This window comes from Sardina pilchardus, chromosome 1 (assembly GCF_963854185.1).
Source record: "Sardina pilchardus chromosome 1, fSarPil1.1, whole genome shotgun sequence".
NCBI classification, from domain to species: domain Eukaryota; kingdom Metazoa; phylum Chordata; class Actinopteri; order Clupeiformes; family Clupeidae; genus Sardina; species Sardina pilchardus.
This window is the reverse complement of record NC_084994.1, coordinates 51,094,348-51,115,678: the sequence shown is the minus strand read 5'-3', so window position 1 is coordinate 51,115,678 and position 21,331 is coordinate 51,094,348. Positions and strand designations below refer to the sequence as shown.

General features: G+C 43.9%; 3 protein-coding genes across 3 annotated transcripts; all 3 read left to right on the top strand.

Moving 5' to 3' along the window:
• The first annotated feature begins 1,818 nt into the window (after positions 1 to 1,818).
• On the top strand, positions 1,819 to 6,774 carry rcor3 (REST corepressor 3). Its single transcript, XM_062549057.1, has 12 exons — positions 1,819 to 2,045; positions 2,176 to 2,232; positions 2,651 to 2,728; positions 2,837 to 2,889; positions 2,986 to 3,147; positions 3,828 to 3,952; positions 4,120 to 4,198; positions 4,337 to 4,555; positions 5,076 to 5,153; positions 5,269 to 5,326; positions 5,451 to 5,695; positions 5,803 to 6,774. Exons 1-12 carry the CDS (start codon positions 1,922 to 1,924, stop codon positions 6,160 to 6,162), a joined length of 1,638 nt encoding a protein of 545 aa, XP_062405041.1. The 5' UTR covers positions 1,819 to 1,921; the 3' UTR covers positions 6,163 to 6,774.
• Positions 6,775 to 8,209: 1,435 nt separating this feature from the next.
• traf5 (Tnf receptor-associated factor 5) lies at positions 8,210 to 14,375 on the top strand. The gene is made up of 11 exons (XM_062549043.1): positions 8,210 to 8,348; positions 9,002 to 9,257; positions 9,355 to 9,412; positions 9,490 to 9,591; positions 9,900 to 10,064; positions 10,171 to 10,248; positions 10,336 to 10,410; positions 10,553 to 10,645; positions 11,986 to 12,105; positions 12,387 to 12,558; positions 13,155 to 14,375. Exons 2-11 carry the CDS (start codon positions 9,016 to 9,018, stop codon positions 13,718 to 13,720), a joined length of 1,671 nt encoding a protein of 556 aa, XP_062405027.1. The 5' UTR covers positions 8,210 to 8,348; positions 9,002 to 9,015; the 3' UTR covers positions 13,721 to 14,375.
• A 613-nt stretch (positions 14,376 to 14,988) lies between these two features.
• On the top strand, positions 14,989 to 21,273 carry zgc:172076. The gene is made up of 9 exons (XM_062549090.1): positions 14,989 to 15,159; positions 15,439 to 15,485; positions 15,968 to 16,166; positions 16,718 to 16,872; positions 17,510 to 17,642; positions 18,884 to 19,040; positions 19,388 to 19,511; positions 19,609 to 19,798; positions 20,910 to 21,273. The coding sequence occupies exons 1-9, from the start codon at positions 15,123 to 15,125 to the stop codon at positions 21,101 to 21,103; spliced, it is 1,236 nt and encodes a 411-aa protein (XP_062405074.1). The 5' UTR covers positions 14,989 to 15,122; the 3' UTR covers positions 21,104 to 21,273.
• Positions 21,274 to 21,331: the final 58 nt, after the last annotated feature.

Below are 21,331 nucleotides of genomic sequence, written 5' to 3'. Positions count from 1 at the left end.
AACAGTCGAATAGAATCGATGGGCAGAGGTGGGTAGACCCCTTACCGCCCACACGACAATGCAATGCAATGCAAGTGATCTCCACCTGTCGGCGAAAACCGGTCACTGGACACTTCACGACTACATCTACAAAACGTGGGGAATCAAATGAAATGTTGAAGATGTTGCAGACACAAGAGGTCGGCGGTACATTGATGAAAGAAATTGGTTAGTGACAGTCAAACCAGGAAATAATTGAATAGACTATGTTTCCTAGCCTAGTAAATGTTAGAAAAATAAAGTTGAACCAAACACAACTGTTAACTGAAAACATCTGTTTCTCATTTGACCTTGAAAGCATTGCAGTATTTCTGGTAGGCCTATGCTAAATCCGCAATAAAGAGCATGCGTTTTGTACATCCAAAGTATTACCCATTTTTATTATTGTAATACAGGATGTAGCCTAGGCCTAATTAGGTAAATGTGGCTAACACGTATTTTGAAAAGCCACTATAAACAAATGTGTAAATAGAACACATTCGTTTTTCATTAGTTTAAGTAAAAGATAGGCTATTCGATCATGTCCATACATAACCTAGGCTACTTAAAGTTTGTGTGCCTCAAATTCTGAAAAGAAAATTGGTTAAACCCATACTGGTGAACACTTGGCCTTAGCCTAAATTCAGTTGATGAGCAACATCTCTGGTGGACTTAACATGCCAGATGCAAACCTGTGTATCACTGTTGTGTGAAGAAATAGTGTCCTTGTAAATTAGCATCTTCTGATATGCCACACAGGTAGCTGTAGCCTGTTATCCTATAGTTGAACACAGAAATAGTTGATATACGTTATACCCTTCTTTAGACTTGATGTCCTTGATGTTGACCAATATTTTTCAGGGCCTTATTGCAAATGCAATAAAACACATTCAAAATGACTGGAAAGATGGGATGGGATTAGGCTGGGTGAACCCTGCCTGATCTGCTGGCAATTTATCTCTCCTGCTTCCTGTCCACATCTTTTGGGTCCAATCACAAACTAGCTTATCCAAAAGACGCACCCGGATTGTTGGTCTGATTGGTTGAAGGACTATCCAAAAGCTATTTTGTCATTTGGAGTCATTTGAGCTATGCCTCTTGTGCAGAAATAAAGTGCAGACTCCCCAGACTAATGTTCAATTTTAAATGATTGATTTTACGGGGATAGCCAGACTAGGGCATACAACTAGATGTAAATCTTGGGTCTGGACCACTGAACCATACTGGCATGTACACTGATACATCCGAGACAAGCCTACACAGATCATGTAGGCCCTAGTCTTCTGATTCTGTGGCCTGCATTCTATGAAAGGTCCTTCTCCAGTAAAAGTGCAGGCCAATCTTATTTAACAGGCATAACAAAATGCATGGGTATAGCTCCACCTAGTGGCAGTTAATTAAACATACCTAACCACTGCGCAGACCGGTCAAAATGCTTTCGTTTAACAACAGCAATAACGGAAAACAGAATAATTCAGCTTATTTTGTCACAATGTTTTTTACCACCCCTGAACACACATGTCCCTTGCTGAATTTCCACCATGTCAGAGAAACCAAAAGTCTTGCATCTTAATCGGGATACATTACAGAGCCTTCCGCCAGAAGAAATAGTTCCCCAAAACATTGAAAATTTGATTAAGACAAAGGTGCAAATAATTCAATAAACTACATTTATTTTATTTACACAACAATATATTTTTACACCTATGTATAATAACGTGATTTTATGGGAAGAAGTGTAACATCATTCTGCACAGCGATGGAGGATTAATACTTTACAGTGGCACAGTGTCACAGTTGCGTAGCAGGGGGGTTATTGAGGGAGACAAGCTGAATAATTTGTGCATTGAATGCATTTAACTATCATTTCTTTTAGAAATATTATTTAGCGCTCATATTTATAATGCCGGGAATGATGGATAAAGGTTCCGAATATCTTGGGAAAGGTAGATCTAATGGAACAAAAAGTCCCTCAAATGCTTCGAATGGACATTTTTCTGATGAGAGTGGCAGTGACGACGAGCACGGTATAGCCTCGAACACTTATTTCCAATACGAATGCATTACATATGTTTTTTTCTGAACGATGGTAATTCATTTCAGTGTAATAAAGGTGTATATACTGATGCTATAACACGTATTTATAATCATTTGCAGATGTGGGTATGCGTGTGGGATCTGACTATCAAGCAAGCATTCCCGATTACGACCCGGGTAAGGCTAACTTGCCTTTCTCAGTTTACGTTGGCTGCACTGAAAGTGATTAGCAAAAAGGCTAATGCTACCTGGGTTGGTAGCCTCGGTGTGTTTTGAAAACAGGATAGCAAGGAAAATATACATAATTTTTGTGCAAACTCTCAGTTAAGTGACTTATCACCTTGTCGAGGTCATGCTGTTTATTCTTTTTATCCGTACACTTACCTGTACGTTATAATGGACTTTGTCTTTTCGTGCTACATATGCTAGCAGCTCCTAGGCTACCTGGTCGCACAGTATCTGCTAACGTCATACCCCTGTTGATTTTGTGGCAAGATTCATCTCGGATCTAGCCTGCTATAGCTCTAGTTTGTAACAATATATGAAAGTAAAGACTGAGAGGGAAAAATACTAACACACTTACGACATTGTGCAGGTGCGACAAAATACACCGACAAAGACATTGGTGGAATGTTAGTGTGGTCTCCGTATCATACCATTTTGGACACGAAATGTAAGTGTAACCAATTCAAAATTGAACACGTGGTTTTGTTTATTTTTATTTTTTGAGCCACTGAATTTTGACTTATCCAATATTGACTAACATTTGCATTGTTTACAGTGGATGAATACATTGCCATTGCGAAAGAGAAACATGGATACAATGTTGAGCAGGTTGGTTGACAAACTCAAGTCAAGTTTATCTTTGTGTAGCCTACTTTATTTGTAGCGATAACTGTTTCCTCTGTGTTGTGTCTATTCGTATCATAGGCTTTGGGCATGCTTTTCTGGCATAAGCACAACATAGAGAAATCTCTAGCGGACCTACCCAACTTTACTCCCTTCCCCGACGAGTGGACTGTGGAGGACAAAGTCCTGTTCGAACAAGCTTTCAGCTTCCATGGCAAGAGTTTCCACAGGATACAGCAAATGGTAAATATTATTTATTCACGTACTGAGAGTGCAAACATTTAGTTTACCTTTTAAAATGGGAGGTAGCTGTAGCTCATAGAATTGTATGTAACATAATTGTTAAAATTAAGTTAAAGTTATATGCAAATTTGGACACACTCAATCCCTGTGAGGCAGCACCAAACTCACTACATGTTGATCTGTAGAAAATGGATTTAGATGCTTTCAACTTATTTATTGGGTCCAGTGCACCACATGATGCCAATGGCTACATTACTGGATTTGCAAGAGCTTGTTTCTTCACATTGCATATTTTTGTGTAGACTTAACTAAATTATGTGTAGTTTGTAACATCTAGTCCAGGGACTAAAAATAAAACAATTGAGATAATCATTGGTTTTTTTTTCTTTTAAAGACTAGATATAATCAATGTTCTGTGAGCCAGCTCATAAGGTTCAGACAAATTCTTAAGGAAGATTGGGAATACCTTACACTTGATAGGGCTTCTGTCCTAAGGGGATAAAATGTGTATTATTGGACCACTAGGTGGCACTATCACAGTCAATAATATGATTATCTTACAGCTTATTATTACTTAGTACTGGTTTGTACAAGGTGACGGGTGACAATTGTGAACCTCCTGAAATGTCAAAAATGTGCATTCCACCATTAGATCGTAAGTAATATGCTGTTTGCTGTAGTTGCCAGATAAATCAATATCCAGTCTTGTGAAGTACTACTATTCTTGGAAGAAGACCCGATCCCGGACAAGTTTGATGGATCGGCAAGCCAGGAAGTTGGCCAATAGAAACAATCAGGAAGAAAGGCATGTTTGATTTTTCTGTTTTTATTATTATTATTCTTTTATTTATTAATGGTTTTGTGTTTTGAGAGGGCTTTGTTGTGTGTTGACATTTTTTGTCAAGTGTGAATAAGAGAATGGTCCGGTTGATCTTTGAGATGTTGAACTGAGACATTATTTTCACACCTTAGTGATGAAGAAATGGATGAGGCTAACCCCATTGAAGCGAATGATAGTGATTATGACCCAACTAAGGAGACCAAGAGAGAGGTACTGGAACTGCGCATTCTGGAACTCTGACTTGAATGATTCTCATTCACTGATGTTGAATCTAATGTGTGCGACTCAAACACTGCATGTAAAAGTGACCCATTCTCACGGTCCCTCTCCCCATGCTGTCCTCCTCAGAGCCACGCGGAGACCCAGATGATGAGCTCTAAGATCGGGTTGGGGCGGCGGGAGCACCAGACGCTGCAGCACCGGCACCACTCCCAGCGCTCCAAGTGCCGCCCCCCTAAAGGCATGTACCTGACGCAGGACGACGTGGTGGCCGTCTCCTGTAGCAACAGTGCTGCCAACACGGTCCTCCGCCAGCTGGACATGGAGCTCGTCTCCCTCAAAAGACAGGTATGGCTCCAAACGCATCGGGATTCTTACTTCTGCCGCTTCAGAAATGTTCAAAGTGAATTATTTAATGCCGGTGTGGTGTGTGGCATTACACATTTGAATGAAATGTGTGTGTTACCATTTATTACTACAAGGGCTGTTCATAATTCTGTAGAATGCTCCATTCACTTGAATGGGCCTTCCTAACGTTCGGAGGTCTGATCATTTTGTATAGCAGACCATTGCTATGTATAACAGACCACAGTCAAGGAATATTGGTTTTGTGCCTCTTATTCATGTCTTTCATGTAATTCCGCGAGTAGTTGGTTCACTTATCGGAATGTAAAGTGGACGTCAAGAAGTAATAAGTTGCACCCAACACCTGGAACTTTCAAGTTCTATTTGTGTGGTGAACTATTTGTTTTCTCAGCGGAAGCCACAAAACAATTACAAAATATTTTTCCAAATATATATAAAAAATGTTCTTATTAGTAGTGCTTACTAGTTCACCGCATGTTGTTCTTTTCATACTGCTGTTTAGGTCCAGAATGCCAAACAGCTGAACAGCAGTCTTAAACAGAAGATGGAGACTGGTATTGATGACCTCCGTCTAGCCGAGGTAGGATGGGTGAACAGAACACAGATTTCTAACTTTTTAGTAACTTCAGAAATGTTTTCTTTAAAAGAGAGTCCAATGTTTTTCATCATGGCTTTCTTGTTCAATTTAATTTCAGGGTAACCAAAAAGTCAATGCGCGGTGGACCACTGATGAACAGCTGCTTGCTGTACAAGGTAGGACTCAAAAGGTTCTTGAATGTTTGCAAATAGAAGTCTATTTGTTTGACTTCTTTTTTCAACATTATTATCATGATCTTTTCTGATACAACCCATTTTCTTTCAAATGTGTCTCTTTCAGGTGTCAGGAAGTATGGTAAAGACTTCCAGGCCATTGCCGATGTTATCGGTAATAAGACAGTGGGACAGGTCAAGAACTTCTTTGTGAACTATCGTCGCCGGTTTAATCTGGAGGAGGTGTTGCAAGAGTGGGAAGCAGAGCAAGGCACACGTGCACCCAACGGGGACAGTGCCACCTCTGGCGAGGACACGAAGAACAACTCCAATACCCCTTCAGGGAAAAGTACAGACGAAGAAGAGGAGGAGGTAGGGGAATGTTCCTCTGTTTCTTCCTAAAATAGATGCTAACCACGTATTAATGCTTACTCGAGTTATGCTCACAGAACAATCTCTCTCTCTCTCTCTCTGTTCAGGTGACTCCGGCCTCAGGTCCGTCTCCAGTTTCGCAGGCATCTTCAGGTCAAACAGCAGCCAGCTGCACCACCTCACTCAACCAGCCTCCACCTCTGCTGCGCCCATCCCTGCCCGCCACCCCCGCGCTGCACCGCCACCCCCCACCTCTGCAGCAGCAGGCCCGCTTCCTGCAGCCGCGGCCCACCCTCAACCAGCCTCCGCCCCTCATCAGGCCATCCAATCCCCTGCCTCCGCGCCTCAACCCACGGCCCACTGCACCCAGTGCTCCCTCAGCGTCCGGCACGGGTGCTCCAGCTGCCCAGCAGCCCCCCACACTCATGGGCGTCCAGCCTGAAACACCGTCCCCTTCCCTGCACTGAGCACACGCTTCTCCTTTAAGAACTCAAGCTGAGCACATATTGTTTTGCATTCTCTCTTTAAAGTGTCTGCCTTTATTCTTTTTATGGTTCCGGGGGCAATACCAGCCAAATCACAAGAGCTCTTTGTAGAGCCAGCAGTCTGTAAAAAGGAGGAAAACGTGTAAACCTGTAGTTTTGTATTTATTTAAAGATTTGTATGTAACATTTCCTTTAGAATTATGTAATCATAACTTATAATGATCATTCATGTGTAGATGTCCTAGTGTTTTTAACTTGCTTAAAAAAAACGTTATTGAAATTTCACCTGAGGTTATGTTGGCACAACCTTAAAATCACAGAGCGTCAACACTAGACTCCAAAATATCATGGCAGGCAGAACTGTTTTTGTGAGTGTTTTTGTCGTTCCTAGTAATGTTCAAAATTTATGCTCAGTGATTTTAGATTTGTTAAAATACGCATTTGTGATTTGTATATAGAAGCATTTATTTATTTTTGTACTTGGTGCTATGGACTCTTGTTTTGTTTTGTCCAAACTCTGGCATAACTTAAACCTTCAAAGTGCTCTTATAAGACTAAGAGAAAATAGTTCTTAAAAACTGGAAGATAAAATGAGGATGAACTCAACTGTGTCTCTTTTTTTCAAATTGCTTTTTAAAACTTCGTACAAATTTGTGTTGAAGGTCACTGTTCCGATATGTGGATGGAAAATGACTTATTTTAAATCACAACAGTTACATCTCAATATATTTGTACTTTTGCCTTCACATTGGCACATGTATTGATATTGGTTATTCTGAAGGGAAATGGCATTCTTGATGAACCCATTGATATAACACCCCTGTGCTTAGTGTACCACACTAAAGAACCACTGGTTGTCATTTGTCTCCAGTTATGGTGCAAGGACATGCAAGGCAAACTCATCCTGCCAATGAAGCTATCTAGTAAATGACACACTCTGGTGTTGCATCAGAAGATGTAAGCCAAGGGTTGTGAAGTAAAGACTTCTCGTCTTTTTTTAAACAGAAAAACAAATCAATGTATTTTTGTTATGGAACTGACTCCACATTGTTCAGCATTTTTGCAGCTGTTTTGTTCGATTGACATTGTATTGAAAACATACATTTTGTTTATTTATTTCCATGTGTTTTAGTCTGTTGTTTTCTATTGCCCTCTGACTTTGTCTTGGGTTTTTAATGCTCTTTAATTGTTCACAGCTGAATATCACTGAACAATAAGCATTTTTACACCAAAACTATGGTATTTGGCATGTTTACTAAATCTCAACTATAGATCTATTCGATTTAAAGGAAACCGTAGAAGCTGTAAATGGACTATGCCATTTTTTTCTTTTGTTAATTTTGTTAAGTCACAGCTTAAATGGATGAATTACGTGGCATGCACTGAAATGAAAAAAGGCTGATTGTTAAGTTCTTGTGGAATTGCATTGTATTTGTATGTAACAAGCTGAATAAAATGGAAAAGTAAGAAGCTCTTTTTAAATATCCCAGATATTGTACACTTCTAGGAAGGCTGCTGAGCTAAACTTTCTACAGTATGAGGATGTTGGATGTTTGCCCTTTAGACCTCACTTATCACTGTAGTCTTCCCTCTTGCGGTAGCCTACTGTCATGCTCCTTTGCCCCTGGTAGGAAATTGCACATGCTGTGGAGACCTCACTTTGTAAAGACTTTTCTACTGACTTGTTCAGGCACTTGTATGCACATACATCGTTATCCCAAAACAATGTACAGTATGTCTGCATGCTGAAGCCTAAACTGTCTTGCATTACATTGAGTAGTTTATTGTATAATGTTATACTTATACTATTAAACAGGTACTCTGTGCCTCAAACTGTAAAGTGCCTACTAAGCTTTGTCTTAATTAGTGCACCTATTGAAAGGCTATCCTTTGAGATCTACGATGACATTAGACCTTACGCATTGGAAGTTTTTTTTCTCGCTCTCTCTTCAGCATGAACTACAGTTCCTGTAATATCTTTTTCCGCTCTTATTGAGTGGCAACGCGCCATGTTCAGTTCTGACGTAGTAGGCTGTGAGGTTTGAGCGACTACCACAAGAAGCCCGTGCAGACATAGGCTATATTCCTGTAAGAACTGTCAACTGAACAGGTGGGACAACTGACTACCCAGACCTTAACATCTACGCACATTTGACTTCAATTGTGAGGTATGTCTGCATATGGTGTGTTTTAAAACCATGCATTGCCTTAATAACAGCACTGGTGAAAACGAAAGCAAGTTCAAATGGCATTTATTTTAATTCTATAACACGCTGTACATAAAATAGTATTCCATCTTTGACATGTGATAAAACACCAGGTTTCTTGCATGGAAGTCCTGTTCATGTTGTTCAACTAAGAGCCATAACTACTGGTCTTTATGTAGCATGAGCTGGGGATTTCCCACAAGCGCTGAGAACGCTGTTGTAACAGTGTATTGGTGCTGGCATTACGCGCACCATCAGCACAGTAAAGGTGCACAAGAGCAACATGTAAACGACCTCACTGAAGACTGTTGTCATGCTCGTCCTTCATGTCACATTTGTTGTGTTGCAATGAAAAGTTTCTATTAATGAGTTTGTACTGCGCTCTGATGGATATGAGGAGGGAAGTCATGTTGTCTAACAGTCTACGAGCACACCGCTTCGGAAGGGGATTTCTGTTTTTAAAGTGTGGAGTGTAGTGTAGCCTACTGGTTTGTGGCACTAGATTAAGTTTATTGACCTATGTGGAAGAAGTCTACCTTTGCAACATATTTAGCCTACCATTTTCAACATGTTGCTTGTGAATATTGTATGACGTTTTTTATTTATATCTACAGGCTATCAAATACTCATGTCCGCAGAGGAGAATGAATGCGTATGGTCGACAGAGCAATCAAGACAGTGTGGTGGTGCTGGTGCTGGTGCTGGTGGTGTGAAGTCATGGGAGCTGGAGTCTCTCTCTGCTCGGACTCTGCACTTCGTGGAGCGTATTGGGGAGCAGTACATGTGTCCAATCTGCAGCAGTGTCGTGCTGAATCCCCACCAAGCAGGGTGTGGACATATATTCTGCTACCAGTGCATCCGTGTCATGTTGTAAGTTGCCTTTGATGGGAGGCTAGACTCATCACATTGGTCATTGGTAGTCTTTCATAGACATTTTAACAAATGCTTGAATGTTTCTTCTTTCCAGGGACAGCAAAACGAGTCCAAAGTGCCCATTAGACAACGTGCTTATCAAGTCAGATGAGGTAAAAGCATACGGTACTGTTTAAAATGGTCAAAAGACAGAGGACAACACTTTCACAATATTTAATTGTCATGGCAGGTGTTTCAGGACAACTGCCGTCGAAGAGAACTGCTAAACCTGGAAGTGTACTGCACCAATGCTTCAGCCTGCTCACACAAGATCATTCTAAGTCATTTACAGGTTGGCTTTACACCTGTCACCTTTGTTGGCCCAATTCACCTTTATGAATGTTGGTCTTATCTTTTTTGGATGTTTCTTGATGGTTTTTTGATGTTCCTTAAACTCACTCATGACGGAAAAACCCATTTTCAACATATTTAAGCTCAGGAAATACAACAAGGATTTGATCAAATATAAAGCAGAAAGACTAGAATGAAATATAATAAAAAATATATATATAATAAAGTAACTAAAAAAATATTCATAAATCATAAGTATTGTGTGAATATCTCACTCTGCTTGCCTCTCTCTCTCTCTGTGTTTTATAGGAACACCTGAAGTGTTGTGAGTATGAGTCTGTCCAGTGCACTAACTACGGCTGCACAGAAGTAATGCAGCGCAAAGAGCTGCAGGAGCATCAGAAGAACGGCTGTGTGTTCCGTCTTGAGCTGTGTGCTCACTGTAGAAAACCCTTCCCACTGGCCCAGCTCAAGGTTGGAAGTGTCCTGTTTCAGTCACCTACAATGAATCAACAACAACAAATAATACAAAAGTGGTGGTGTTAATGTTAAACACATAAACCTGCATTTATGTCATCAGAAACATGAACAAGCCATTTGTCCTGAGGGTGAAGTGGAGTGTCCCAACAAATGTGTTCAAAGGATAAAAAGAAATAAAGTGAGATTTCACCTTCAGTTTGCTTCACTCCACCTGGCTCCACCGCGCTGAGTCCGATTTTAAATGTGTCTCTTGTTCATCCACCAGCTCCATGAGCACGCCGACGAGTGTCCTGAAGAAGAGATCGACTGCTCCTACCGCAAATATGGCTGCAGCACCAGGGTAGGTCCGTTCAGACGCTTCATGATCTGCTTATGTCTCTCAGTCTTATTGTAGGAAGAAACATTTCACAATTCTCATTTCACCTTCACGGACTGTTGATGTCTTGTAAATGATACAGACTAACCACCCGGCTCCTTCACAGGCAAAGAGAGCTCAAGTTCAAGTCCATGAAAGTACAGAGTTTAATCACCATGTTCTGCTGGTTTTGGAAAGCAATAGTATGCTGGAGAAAAAGGTAAGAACATTAAAGAGTACCAAACAAGTCACAAAGTATACCAATCAGGTTTCCTTCAGCACCCTCACATGCACTCCACTCCTCTGTGGGTCCCTCTTTGGGGCAGCCGTGGCCTACTGGTTAGGGCTTCTGGCTTGTAACCTGAGGGTTGCCGGTTCGATCCCCGACCAGTCCACGGCTGAAGTGCCCTTGAGCAAGGCACCTAACCCCTCACTGCTCCCCGAGCGCCGCTGGTTGGGCAGGCAGCTCACTGCTCCGGGTTAATGTGTGATTCACCTCACTGTGTGTTCACTGTGTGTTCACTGTTACCCCTTTTCCACCGACACGGTTCTGGTGCTGGTTCGGAGCCAGTGCCAAGTCTGGAACCGGTTCTTTGCTTTTCCACACAAAATAACCTGGCTCTGGGCCAGGAAAACTGGTTCCAACTCAGCACCAACTTTGAGCTGGACCAGAGATAAGAACCAGTTACGTCAGCAAATCAGAAGCTTGTGTTGTCCACAGAGGCGGGAGTAACAAAAAAAATCTGAAAACAATGGCGGCAGCTCCAGGGGTCTAACTGGAAATATTCAATGTGAATAAAGGTTTCTTGACCACTTTTAATGGCTAATTTTGATACGGTTTATTGTTTATATGCAACACAAATGTGTCCCGGACACACAGATCATTGCAGGTTGCTGTAAGCTCCCGAACGGTAAAGTTAGCTTGTTAGCTTGTTGACCAAAACATAGCAACCTAGCATGCTGATATAACTACCGTGGTGTTTCTGGTCAGGCTAACGTTAGCAGCAAAAAAAGCAGCGTAGTATGGTCATAACCATAACAACGGGTGCTAATCAAGTGCTAATGTTGGCTAACATGCTTTTCTAGCGACTGCAATAAATACACATGCAACATAGGGCACGTCCGGTTTTATTCCACAAATGGATACAGTGATACAGCTGAACTCTCTCGACATTTGAGCTTTTTGTGCTCAAAGTTAATCGTAATAAGTTTTTCCTCCACATCTCCATTTCTGCTGGTTGTTTTGGGATACAAAAGCGCACGTAAACAGTGACGTAGCGACGCAGCACTACTCTGGAACTCAGTCTGTGGAAAAGCGAGCTGGTTCTTGAATAATCGGCAGGTAGCACCAGCACCGAACTGGCACTAGCACCAGCCCGGAACCAGCACCTGGTTCGTGGCGGTGGAAAGGGGGTATGTGTGTTCACTGTGTGTGTGCTGTGTGTGTTCACTAATTCGGTTAAATTGGGTTAAATGCAGATAACTGAATTTCCCTCACAGGATCAAAAAAAAATATATTCTATTCTATTCTATTCTTTCTTCATGGCTTGACATCTGCAGGTGGAAGAGCTGCAGCAGGACCTGGTGCACAGGCACAGTGTGCTGCAGAACAACTGTCTGCTGCTGGACACGCTGGACAGGGAGGTGTCCAAAACTGACCGCACCCTCTCGGCCCTCAATGTAAGATGGACCTTGGAGCACCAGCAACATCTGTGACTAAAAAAAACCAAATACAAATTGTCTAGTTTTTGTAAGAAAGCTGAATAAAAACTGACTTTTATTTCTGGAATGATGTGACACTAGAAGTTTGCGCTAATTGTCTTCTTAGAGCTGTTGAACCTGAACATCCCTGAAGTATTCTGAAATGAAGTGAAATCTTTGATGCAGTTTAGCTCACCTTTGACCTCTGATGTTGTGCCTGTGTGTGTGTGTGTGTGTGTGTGTGTGTGTGTGTGTGTCAGTGCTCTCTGGAGAAGCAGAGAGAGTGTGTGTCCAGTGTGCAGCAGCAGCTGCAGGCCCTAAGGTGTGTGCTGGGAGCAGACTTTGGCCAAGAGCAGCTGCAGAGCCTGAAAGCCTCGCTGGACTCTCTCAGACAGCGGGTGGACGCAGCAGAGGTCCTCCGGGAACACCTGGGTGAGAGGACATGAGAACAGCCAGAACATGCTGGAACGTTTCAGCAGCGTCGTCGATGCATTCTGCAATTCCCATTGATAAGCTGGTCATCTCAGACTGATGAACACCTGAATGTAGCCTGACAGGGTCTGAGCAAGCGACAATATTATCTGTCTACACTGAATCGGTTAAATATGCCCTTCTATTGCGTCGTATTTCTCATTCAAAATAGCAGAGCAAAGCGAGCGACAAAAAGAAAATAGAAACCTGGTGTCCGACAAAAGTTCTCTCAAAACATTGCGTTACATCGCACTGCTCTCGTCACTTGCAATCAGGACCCTCCAATTGAAATCATTGTAATTAAACGGTTAGGACATGGTTTAAGGCCTGCTCTGCATACATACAGTGTGTGGCTGTTTGTGCGAACATATAGTGGAACTGGACAAAGGCAACAGTGCCACTACCGTTAGAATGGAATGTTAACACCAAATCGCTCAAATGTAACTGTTCAAAGAAAACATGTTCAGCACGAACGTTGGCCACTTTGTGTTGAATTTGACTCCACCTGGGCCGTGTGTGAGTGTGAGTGTGTGTGTGTGTGCCTTGTGCCCCCGCAGGTGTTCTGGAGCAGACGTGCCAGCGCCACACCCGCCTGCTGTCCATCCACGTGGAGCAGCTGCAGAGCAACGAGGAGCGCTTCCGCCACCTGGAGTCCACCTCGTACGACGGCAAGCTCATCTGGAAGATCCGCGAGTACCGGCGCAGGAAGGAGTCGGGCGCCCCGCTCAGCGCGCCGCCCTTCTACACCAGCCGCAGCGGCTACAAGCTGAGCGCCCGCGTCTACCTGGGCGGCGACGGGCCCGGCCGCGACACACACCTGTCCCTGTACCTGATGGTGATGCGCGGCGACTTCGACTCCCTGCTGCCGTGGCCGTTCCGCCAGCCGGTGGCGTTCTCGGTGCTGGACCAGAGCGGAGCGAGGAGCCACATCACCATGGGCTTCACCCCGGACGCCGACAACGACAGCTTCCACCGTCCCCGCGGCGACGCCAACAAGGCCGCCGGCTACCACCAGTTCGTCTCCCACGGCAACCTGGAGGCGCCGAAGAATGGCGTGTATGTGCGGGACGACACCCTGTTCATCAAGGTGCAGGTGGACACGGTGGGACTGGAGGACCTTTAGCATCCTCTCAGCTGAGAGACACTTCACCTCTGGGCAGTGCTCTAGATGTTGGGACACTGTGGCGCAAGAGGCTTCAGCGTCCACGCCAGCGTCCAGGCCAAGAGCCCTTGGGGACCCGGGTTTGAGTCTGGCCAGCGGTCATTTCCTCATCCCACCCTGACTCTCTCTCTTCCACTCCTCCCACCCCATCTCTCTCTCCCACCATCTCTCTCTCTTCCACTCCTCCCACCCTCTCTCTCTCTTCCACTCCTCCCACCCTCTCTCTCTCTTCCACTCATCCCACCCTCTCTCTCTCTCTCCCACTCATCCCGCTTTCGGTCATTCTTCACTGTCCTATCTGCATAAAGACAAAGAGCCTCAAGATATTTTCTTAGAAAAACTTTGCACTGGCAAACTGAGAATTATGTGACCAAAATCACACAAAAAATTTTTTCAGAGGAAATTAAATCAAATCATTTACAGTATGTGTAGACAGGTCATATTCACAATTTTCATCCATTCAATTTTCATAAAGTTGTAAGTTATAGATGTCTGAAGTTATTGTGTTAATAATTAACTTAAAAGTCCCCTGCAATGTGAATTCAACAGGCAGCCTATATGTTTTTTGTAAACAAAGCTAAACTTAAGCGTCTTACAAATACATCTTTGAAAATTCCTCACTGCGACATTGTCGTTTCTGTTCCCATTCTTTCATGGTATAAAGCGTATCCGTGGGTATGTGAACTTGCTCATCTGTGTGTTATCATATCCGTGGGTATGCTAGCTTGCTCATCTATGCACGCAGGAACGTACCCAACCAGGAGAGTGTGTGTCACCGGAGAGGGGGAGGGGGCGGGGGCGAGGTGAAGTGTGTGTGTGTGTGTGTACCGTTTCTCCTGGTGGTATTAACAGGATGTCGTAGTGTGAAATGACTCAGGGCCATGGCCTCTTTCACACCATCAGATTCATATGGCAACTTGAGCACAGCTACCAGACACGGCTTCACCTCTGTGCGCTCTCCCTCTCGATACAGCCCTCACCTGAAACTTCCGAAACCGTTTCATAACCTGCACGCCTGCACTGCACATCTCACCCCATACGAAGCCCACAGACACACAGCGCCGGCATTACTGTGTAACCCAGCTGCAAAAATAGATACAAAATTGAAGCCAAAAGCAACATGATACCTCAAGTGTAATGCAGGGCTTTGTGGGGGATGAAAGCCAAGCAGGTGGGGGACAACGGAGATAGCTGTGACGAGGCCTCTGCTGGCTATTCATAGCTCTTTTGTTGAGGAAGGACAACAGTCATCCGTAACACATATCTCCTGCTGCTGCTTTGCTGCTTGGTCTGTAGCTGGCTGTGGAGCTTCTAGACTCTCTGATCTTGGTGCACTTAGGCAGGCCTCCCCTACTACTTAAAAATGTGGTCAAGTCAGAGGAAATGGAGGAAGTACAAATGTAAGTTCAAATGTATGTGTGAACATGTGCAGTAACAACTTGTTAGCCCATGTAAGAAAAGCTGTGCAGCCCTACTGTCCTTACTGCGCTGTGCTGCATTGTTGTCCTTTTGTGGCGTGCCAGTAGATGTTTGCAGTGTGCTCTTCTTCTGTTAGCAGATGTGTGTGTATAGTTCTAGTGAAGAACAAATGAAGCATTAGGAGATGAAACAATAGTGCTGTTGTAGACTGAACAGTTCTCTTTCTGAGAGCGAAAGTTAACAGCAGCCTTCTCTTTCAGCCCCACTTGAATTTCCTTTGGAGGCCAAGTACAGGCCTATTCTTGAGGTACCCGCACAGTTTTGTTTTCTGTAAAGCAGGTTACACACATACATACACATTGCAATAGCTCTGCATTGCGCCTGCACTGGCCTCTAGTGTGATTATATTGATTGAGTTATCACCGCTCCCTAAACAACCTTGACATTCTTGGGAGGGTTTGCAACGCCATGAGCAGCAATTTGCTATTCAAATTGGTGGTTTGGTTTTCAAAGGGTTTCAGTTTAGCAAGATAGCTGGCACCTCTGATACTAGTTTAAGTCATCACTATTGATGGTAATGCTCTATTCCACTTTCTCTTACTATATACAGTAAGTGTTGATTAAAATGGCTCATAACTGTATGTACCACTTTATGTATCTACTGTATGTGCTATTCACTGTATCTGCTTTATAGTCTATGGTATTCCATAAAGCTATGGAAAAACAGTGTTGCTATTTGCCCATGCACTACCACTCATATTGACACAGCATGCTTTGTGGCTTGTCCAGAGCACTTTCCCCATAGACCCCATGAGCAGGTTCAACCTGAGGAGGGGTTCCCCACAGGAGGAGTTCCCCTACCTGAGGGACAACCACACTCTAATGGCTGAAATCCTCACCCTGCACCTGTACACACGACAGTTCAACCGTGCCACAGAAAGTGGAGTCATCTTCGACGATATCATTCGACCTGGCTTGGAAGAACCTGGTGAGATGTGTTAGTGTGTGTGTTTGTGTGTGTGTGTGTGTGTGTGTGTGTGTTCACTCCCGTGTATCTGTGTGTCCTAAAAGTCCAAGGTGAAGAGTATAAAGCTGCATGTTTACATGCCCTCTGCCCTGTCTCCTCAGCCCTATTTGCCATTAGCAAGATTTTGATGGGACCCAGCAGGTCTGAAGCACCACTGTTGGGCTCATAGTGTCTAAAATGTCAAAACCCTTCTGTGAGTCCCCGTAGAGCTGGGGGAGGGCTTGGGTTTGTGTGTGAGTATGGGCTGAAATACTACACCTTACTACCAATCATTCCATGAGCAGACAGGTGCACTGGGAAATTATCCAAAACAATACAATTAACTTTTTAGTGCACAATCACATAATATGGCTATATGTTTGTAAGAACTCAACAACGCTATGTGTGAAAAATGAAAGTATAATGCATTTCTGTTTATCTCACGCCATGTATTAATGCTAGTATACCATGTGTAAACTGCATAGCCAGAAGTGAAGTATTGTGTCTGAGACCATGTTGCCTGCCATCATCAGGTAAGCCCACAGAGCCCAAGTCAGTGGGCTGTTTGGCAGGCGATGCCCAGTCCTACATCCTCTTCTGTGACTTCTTTGACCGCATCATTGAGGCATATCATGACTACAAAATGACCAGTACGCAGGAGAGTGACTTCAACAGCGGCAACCTAAAGGTTTGGTCCTACCGAGTCCGACTGCATACGACATGCTGACTTATCCCTTCTACTGTATGTGTGTGCTGTGTAGTGTGTGTGTGTGTGTGTGTGTGTGTGTGTGTGTGTGTGTGTGTGTGCGCTTCCTACTATACATGTTTACTGTGTAGTGAGTTGTTTGTGTGTGTGTGTGTGTCCCTCCTACTGTATGTGTCACGAGGTGTGTGTGTGTAGTGGTTGCGATGACTGGACGCTGCCTATGCTGTGAGCTGTATGTGTTTACTGTGTAGTGAGGTGTGTGTGTGTGTGTGTGTGTGTAGGGGGGCGATGACTGGACGCTGCCTATGCTGTGAGCTGTATGTGTTTACTGTGTAGTGAGGTGTGTGTGTGTGTGTGTGTGTGTAGGGGGGCGATGACTGGACGCTGCCTATGCTGTGAGCTGTATGTGTTTACTGTGTAGTGAGGTGTGTGTGTGTGTGTGTGTGTGTAGGGGGGCGATGACTGGACGCTGCCTATGCTGTGAGCTGTATGTGTTTACTGTGTAGTGAGGTGTGTGTGTGTGTGTGTGTGTGTAGGGGGGCGATGACTGGACGCTGCCTATGCTGTGAGCTGTATGTGTTTACTGTGTAGTGAGGTGTGTGTGTGTGTGTGTGTGTAGGGGGGCGATGACTTGGACGCTGCCTACGCTGTGAGCTGTGAGATCCGAGCGTCTCGTTGTGTGGAGGACTTCTGCTTCCCAATGCACTGCAGCAGGGCAGAGCGCCGGGCACTGCTCGCACTGGCAGAGAAAGGTACCACACACACACACACTCTCGACACCAGTCCAGCACTGTCTTTTTTTCTCTTTTTTTTTGGGGGGGGGGGGGGTAATTTTATTTTAAAGGTTTTCTGCATAACAGTCACAGACAAACACAAACCAACAAGACAGGACGCAACAATACAAAACAAAACAAAACAAAAGCAATGAAGTTATTGTTTTTGTTTTGTTTTGTTTTGTTTGGTCTGCCAGTTGATGTAAAAGATTCCAGCATGTATCTAATCCAGTCCGAGAACTGAAAAGAATGTCCACAGGTTTTGAAGAGTCAGGGTTCCACGGTATTGGGAAGAAGTGAGGTCAAGGAAGCCCAAAGTCAAGGGCAGAGTCTCAGCACTTTAAATGAAAGCACATAATGCAAATAGGAAAATAATATGCGGCACACAGTACAACCCAAACCCATTAGACTTGATTCTAAGACTCATCCTGTTGTCTCTTAATATGGTCAGTGAAAGGCCCCCAGATCTTACGAAATCTGCACTGGGTGTTTGACAAGGTGTAACGCAGCTCTTCCAGGTACTGTACAACACAGGATGCCAAATCATTCAACCACATCTTGAAGCTGGGTGGGGACACAGAATTTCATTCCCTTAAATAACCCTTTTTCCTATGACCATACCAAACATAAGGGCCTGCTGTAAGTTTATAGAGAGAGTTAATGAATAAGGGGTACAACCCAGTATTGCAAAGAGGCCATCAAGTCTCAATTTAGTTTTGTACGACACTGTACTGGTTAAACATTTCACCCCAGCACTGTCTAACACAGCAGCAATGTCCTCAGAGGAGATATTACAAATCTTGCAGTACTGTACATTGTGAGAGTACTTTGTATTGGTTAAAGAGTGGGAAATACTACACGTTACTACAAGTTATATTAATCCCCTGATTTGGGAGGGGGGGGGGGGATTGCTTGTGATAACAAATATTCTGTGCTGCCAAGAATAGTGAACAACACAATGAGCTTATTCCTATGATAAACATATTTGTATATTTTATTGTATTTCAAGTGGGGTAAAAACAAATCCTTCTTTTAGAGGTATACATTGAATCTATTTTATCTATACAAAACAACAAGACTTGTGATGAATCGTCTATAGATTATGCTGACAGAAAGTAGTTTTAATACTGTATGCCATAGAGCTTCAAAGAGAGGAGCCAATATGGCTGCATGGTAGATATGAGATTTCATGCGTGGCTTTTGTATGGCTCATTATTCAGCTCTGACCAAGTTATCTGAGGAGTTCCCAGGCAAGCTGTACTCCATGGAGCAGCTGAGCCAAGATGGCGACGGAAAGGGCCTGGCCATGATGAGCCCCTCCCCTGCCATGTGCAAGATTGGAGTGGCCCGCGACTGGCCCAGTGCCAGGGCTGTGTGGTAGGTCACAACAACGGAACCTTGTTAGCATTGTAGGATTAGAAATTGTGTCTGTATTGTACACCAACACTGTTCATCAACAGTGATGAGAGATTCATGTGGGGATTTTGAATAGAGACATGAAGGGTGGTGATAGTGTAGTAGTTGAGGAGCTGGGCTAGCGTGCAGTAGCCTCAAAGCTGTTGGTTCAATTCCCGGCTTCCACCGTTGTGCCCTTGAGCAAGGCACTTAATCCCAAGTTGCTCTGGGGACAATTGTAATCCCTTGTAATATAATTGATATATGTAAGTCACTTTGGACAAAAACGTGTCTGCTATAAGTAATTCTATATGTGTAATACTCCCCAGGGTGAGTGAGGACGGACAACTGGTCATATGGGTCAACTTTGAGGACCATCTCAAACTTGAGTGTGCCAGGACAGATGCCAATCTCCAGCTGGCATTTGACTGCATCTGTGCCAACCTGCTGAGGGTATGGGGAGATCTTTTTGCTATTTTATTGTCTGGAGCAACTTGACCGCTTAAACAACTTGTGCTCTGTATTTGACTCTGTTATTCCATCTCTCCAGCTGGAGAAGCTGTACAAAAGCCTCCGGCGCACGTTTGTGTGGAAGGAGCACCTGGGCTGGGTGGTGAGCTCTCCTGGCGAGGTGGGCACGGCCTTAAAGGCCAGCGTCACCGTCAAGCTGCAGCACCTGCCCGGCCACAAGCGCCTGGAGAATGTCCTGGACAGACTGCGCCTCCAAGTGACTCCTTCTGGTACTGCAGCCACATCCATTCTCTTTCACTGTGTGTCATGGTATAGAAATAGAGCTATCTGATGGGCAGCACTAATACGTCTGTGAAACTGTTGGTAGTTATAGAGTAAGCTCATCAAATCTACAACTCAGTTACAGACTAAAAAAATCTTTACAGTTTATCCCAGACACATGTACATGTATGTGTAGATATTAGTTGCTAAACCCTGAACTCTGCATGCATGTAGATCATCTATACATATCACTAAAACTAGGAGTATGATACGGTCTTCTCAAAATCCTCCCCATGACAACACGTCTCTATGACAGGTGTATATGCAGTAGGGGTCTTGGCAATTCTGCTGTCTCAGGCTGACTAATGAACTGTGGGAGGGACAGCATCCAATGTGATCTCATTCAGTGTCCCTTACATCTGAGACACACATATCAGTTAACAATTGTGCAGCTATAAAGCCAAGCAAGAGCAATCTGTCCTCCCAGGACAAGGGGCAAAGACTGAGGCACAGACATGGATGGGAGTGAAACTAAGTGCAGACCTAGGGTCAGTTCCAATGTGCAAAATTGCTGTACAATAAGCAAACAATATTTTTGTGCTTGTGTTTTCATACATGGGTCACAGGGGTCACAAACTTAAAGTTGCATCATTGGTCATAATCAGCAGGTAGGTCTTCCAGTGATGTGTCAAATTAAGTCAAATCAAGGCCTTATTTGGAAATTTGGCACATCCAGTATCACCCGATCCTTTAGCAAAGATCTTTAAAATGTAAACAAGTACGCAGTGTAGTTATTCTATCTTACAATAATGGCTTCAGACTCATATTGATGCTACGCTGACTTAAAAGAGAAAATAGAGTCTCTCTGCCCATGTGTGCTGGAAACACCTGGTAGTGCACCATGTGACTGGTCATGTGAGGAGCATGAGCCTTTTCTTTGCTTCTGGATGAATGGTGGGTGGATGCTACTCAGTACGTTGAAAATAGACGCAAATGGGAATTCTTGCATTGTTTTACTAGACAATTGCATGTCTTTTTGTTCATATTCTGTTAGTCACATTAAATGTCCCTTTTGAGATCATACATTACTTTGAACAGCATGCCTTGTCTCCTCTATAGACAAACCTGGGCTGTACATAGTGACCAACACGCCGACCATTGGCTTCACGGAAGTGGGTGTGGTCCAGCTGGTGGCGGATGGCGTGAAGCTGCTCATCCGCATGGAGAAGAGGCTGGAGAACCACGGTGGAATAGACGACCTCGTACCTGCACACAAACTCAGTGGCTACACAGACACACAGCTACACGTTTAAATGGACAAGATACACTAGGAGTCCTGTGATGACAACAAAGTTGATGCCGGTCATGTGAAAGTGGTCTTCATATGTGTTTTAAAAACAACGGGGGCCTTGTAGTGGAACAGCAAGTGGTGAATTACAATACGCATACCTCAAATTCCCAAAATAAATGACCTTTCTCACCAGCCTAATGTTGTTGTCTATGGACTGAAAATAACCACTGCACGTGACCAGCACTAATTA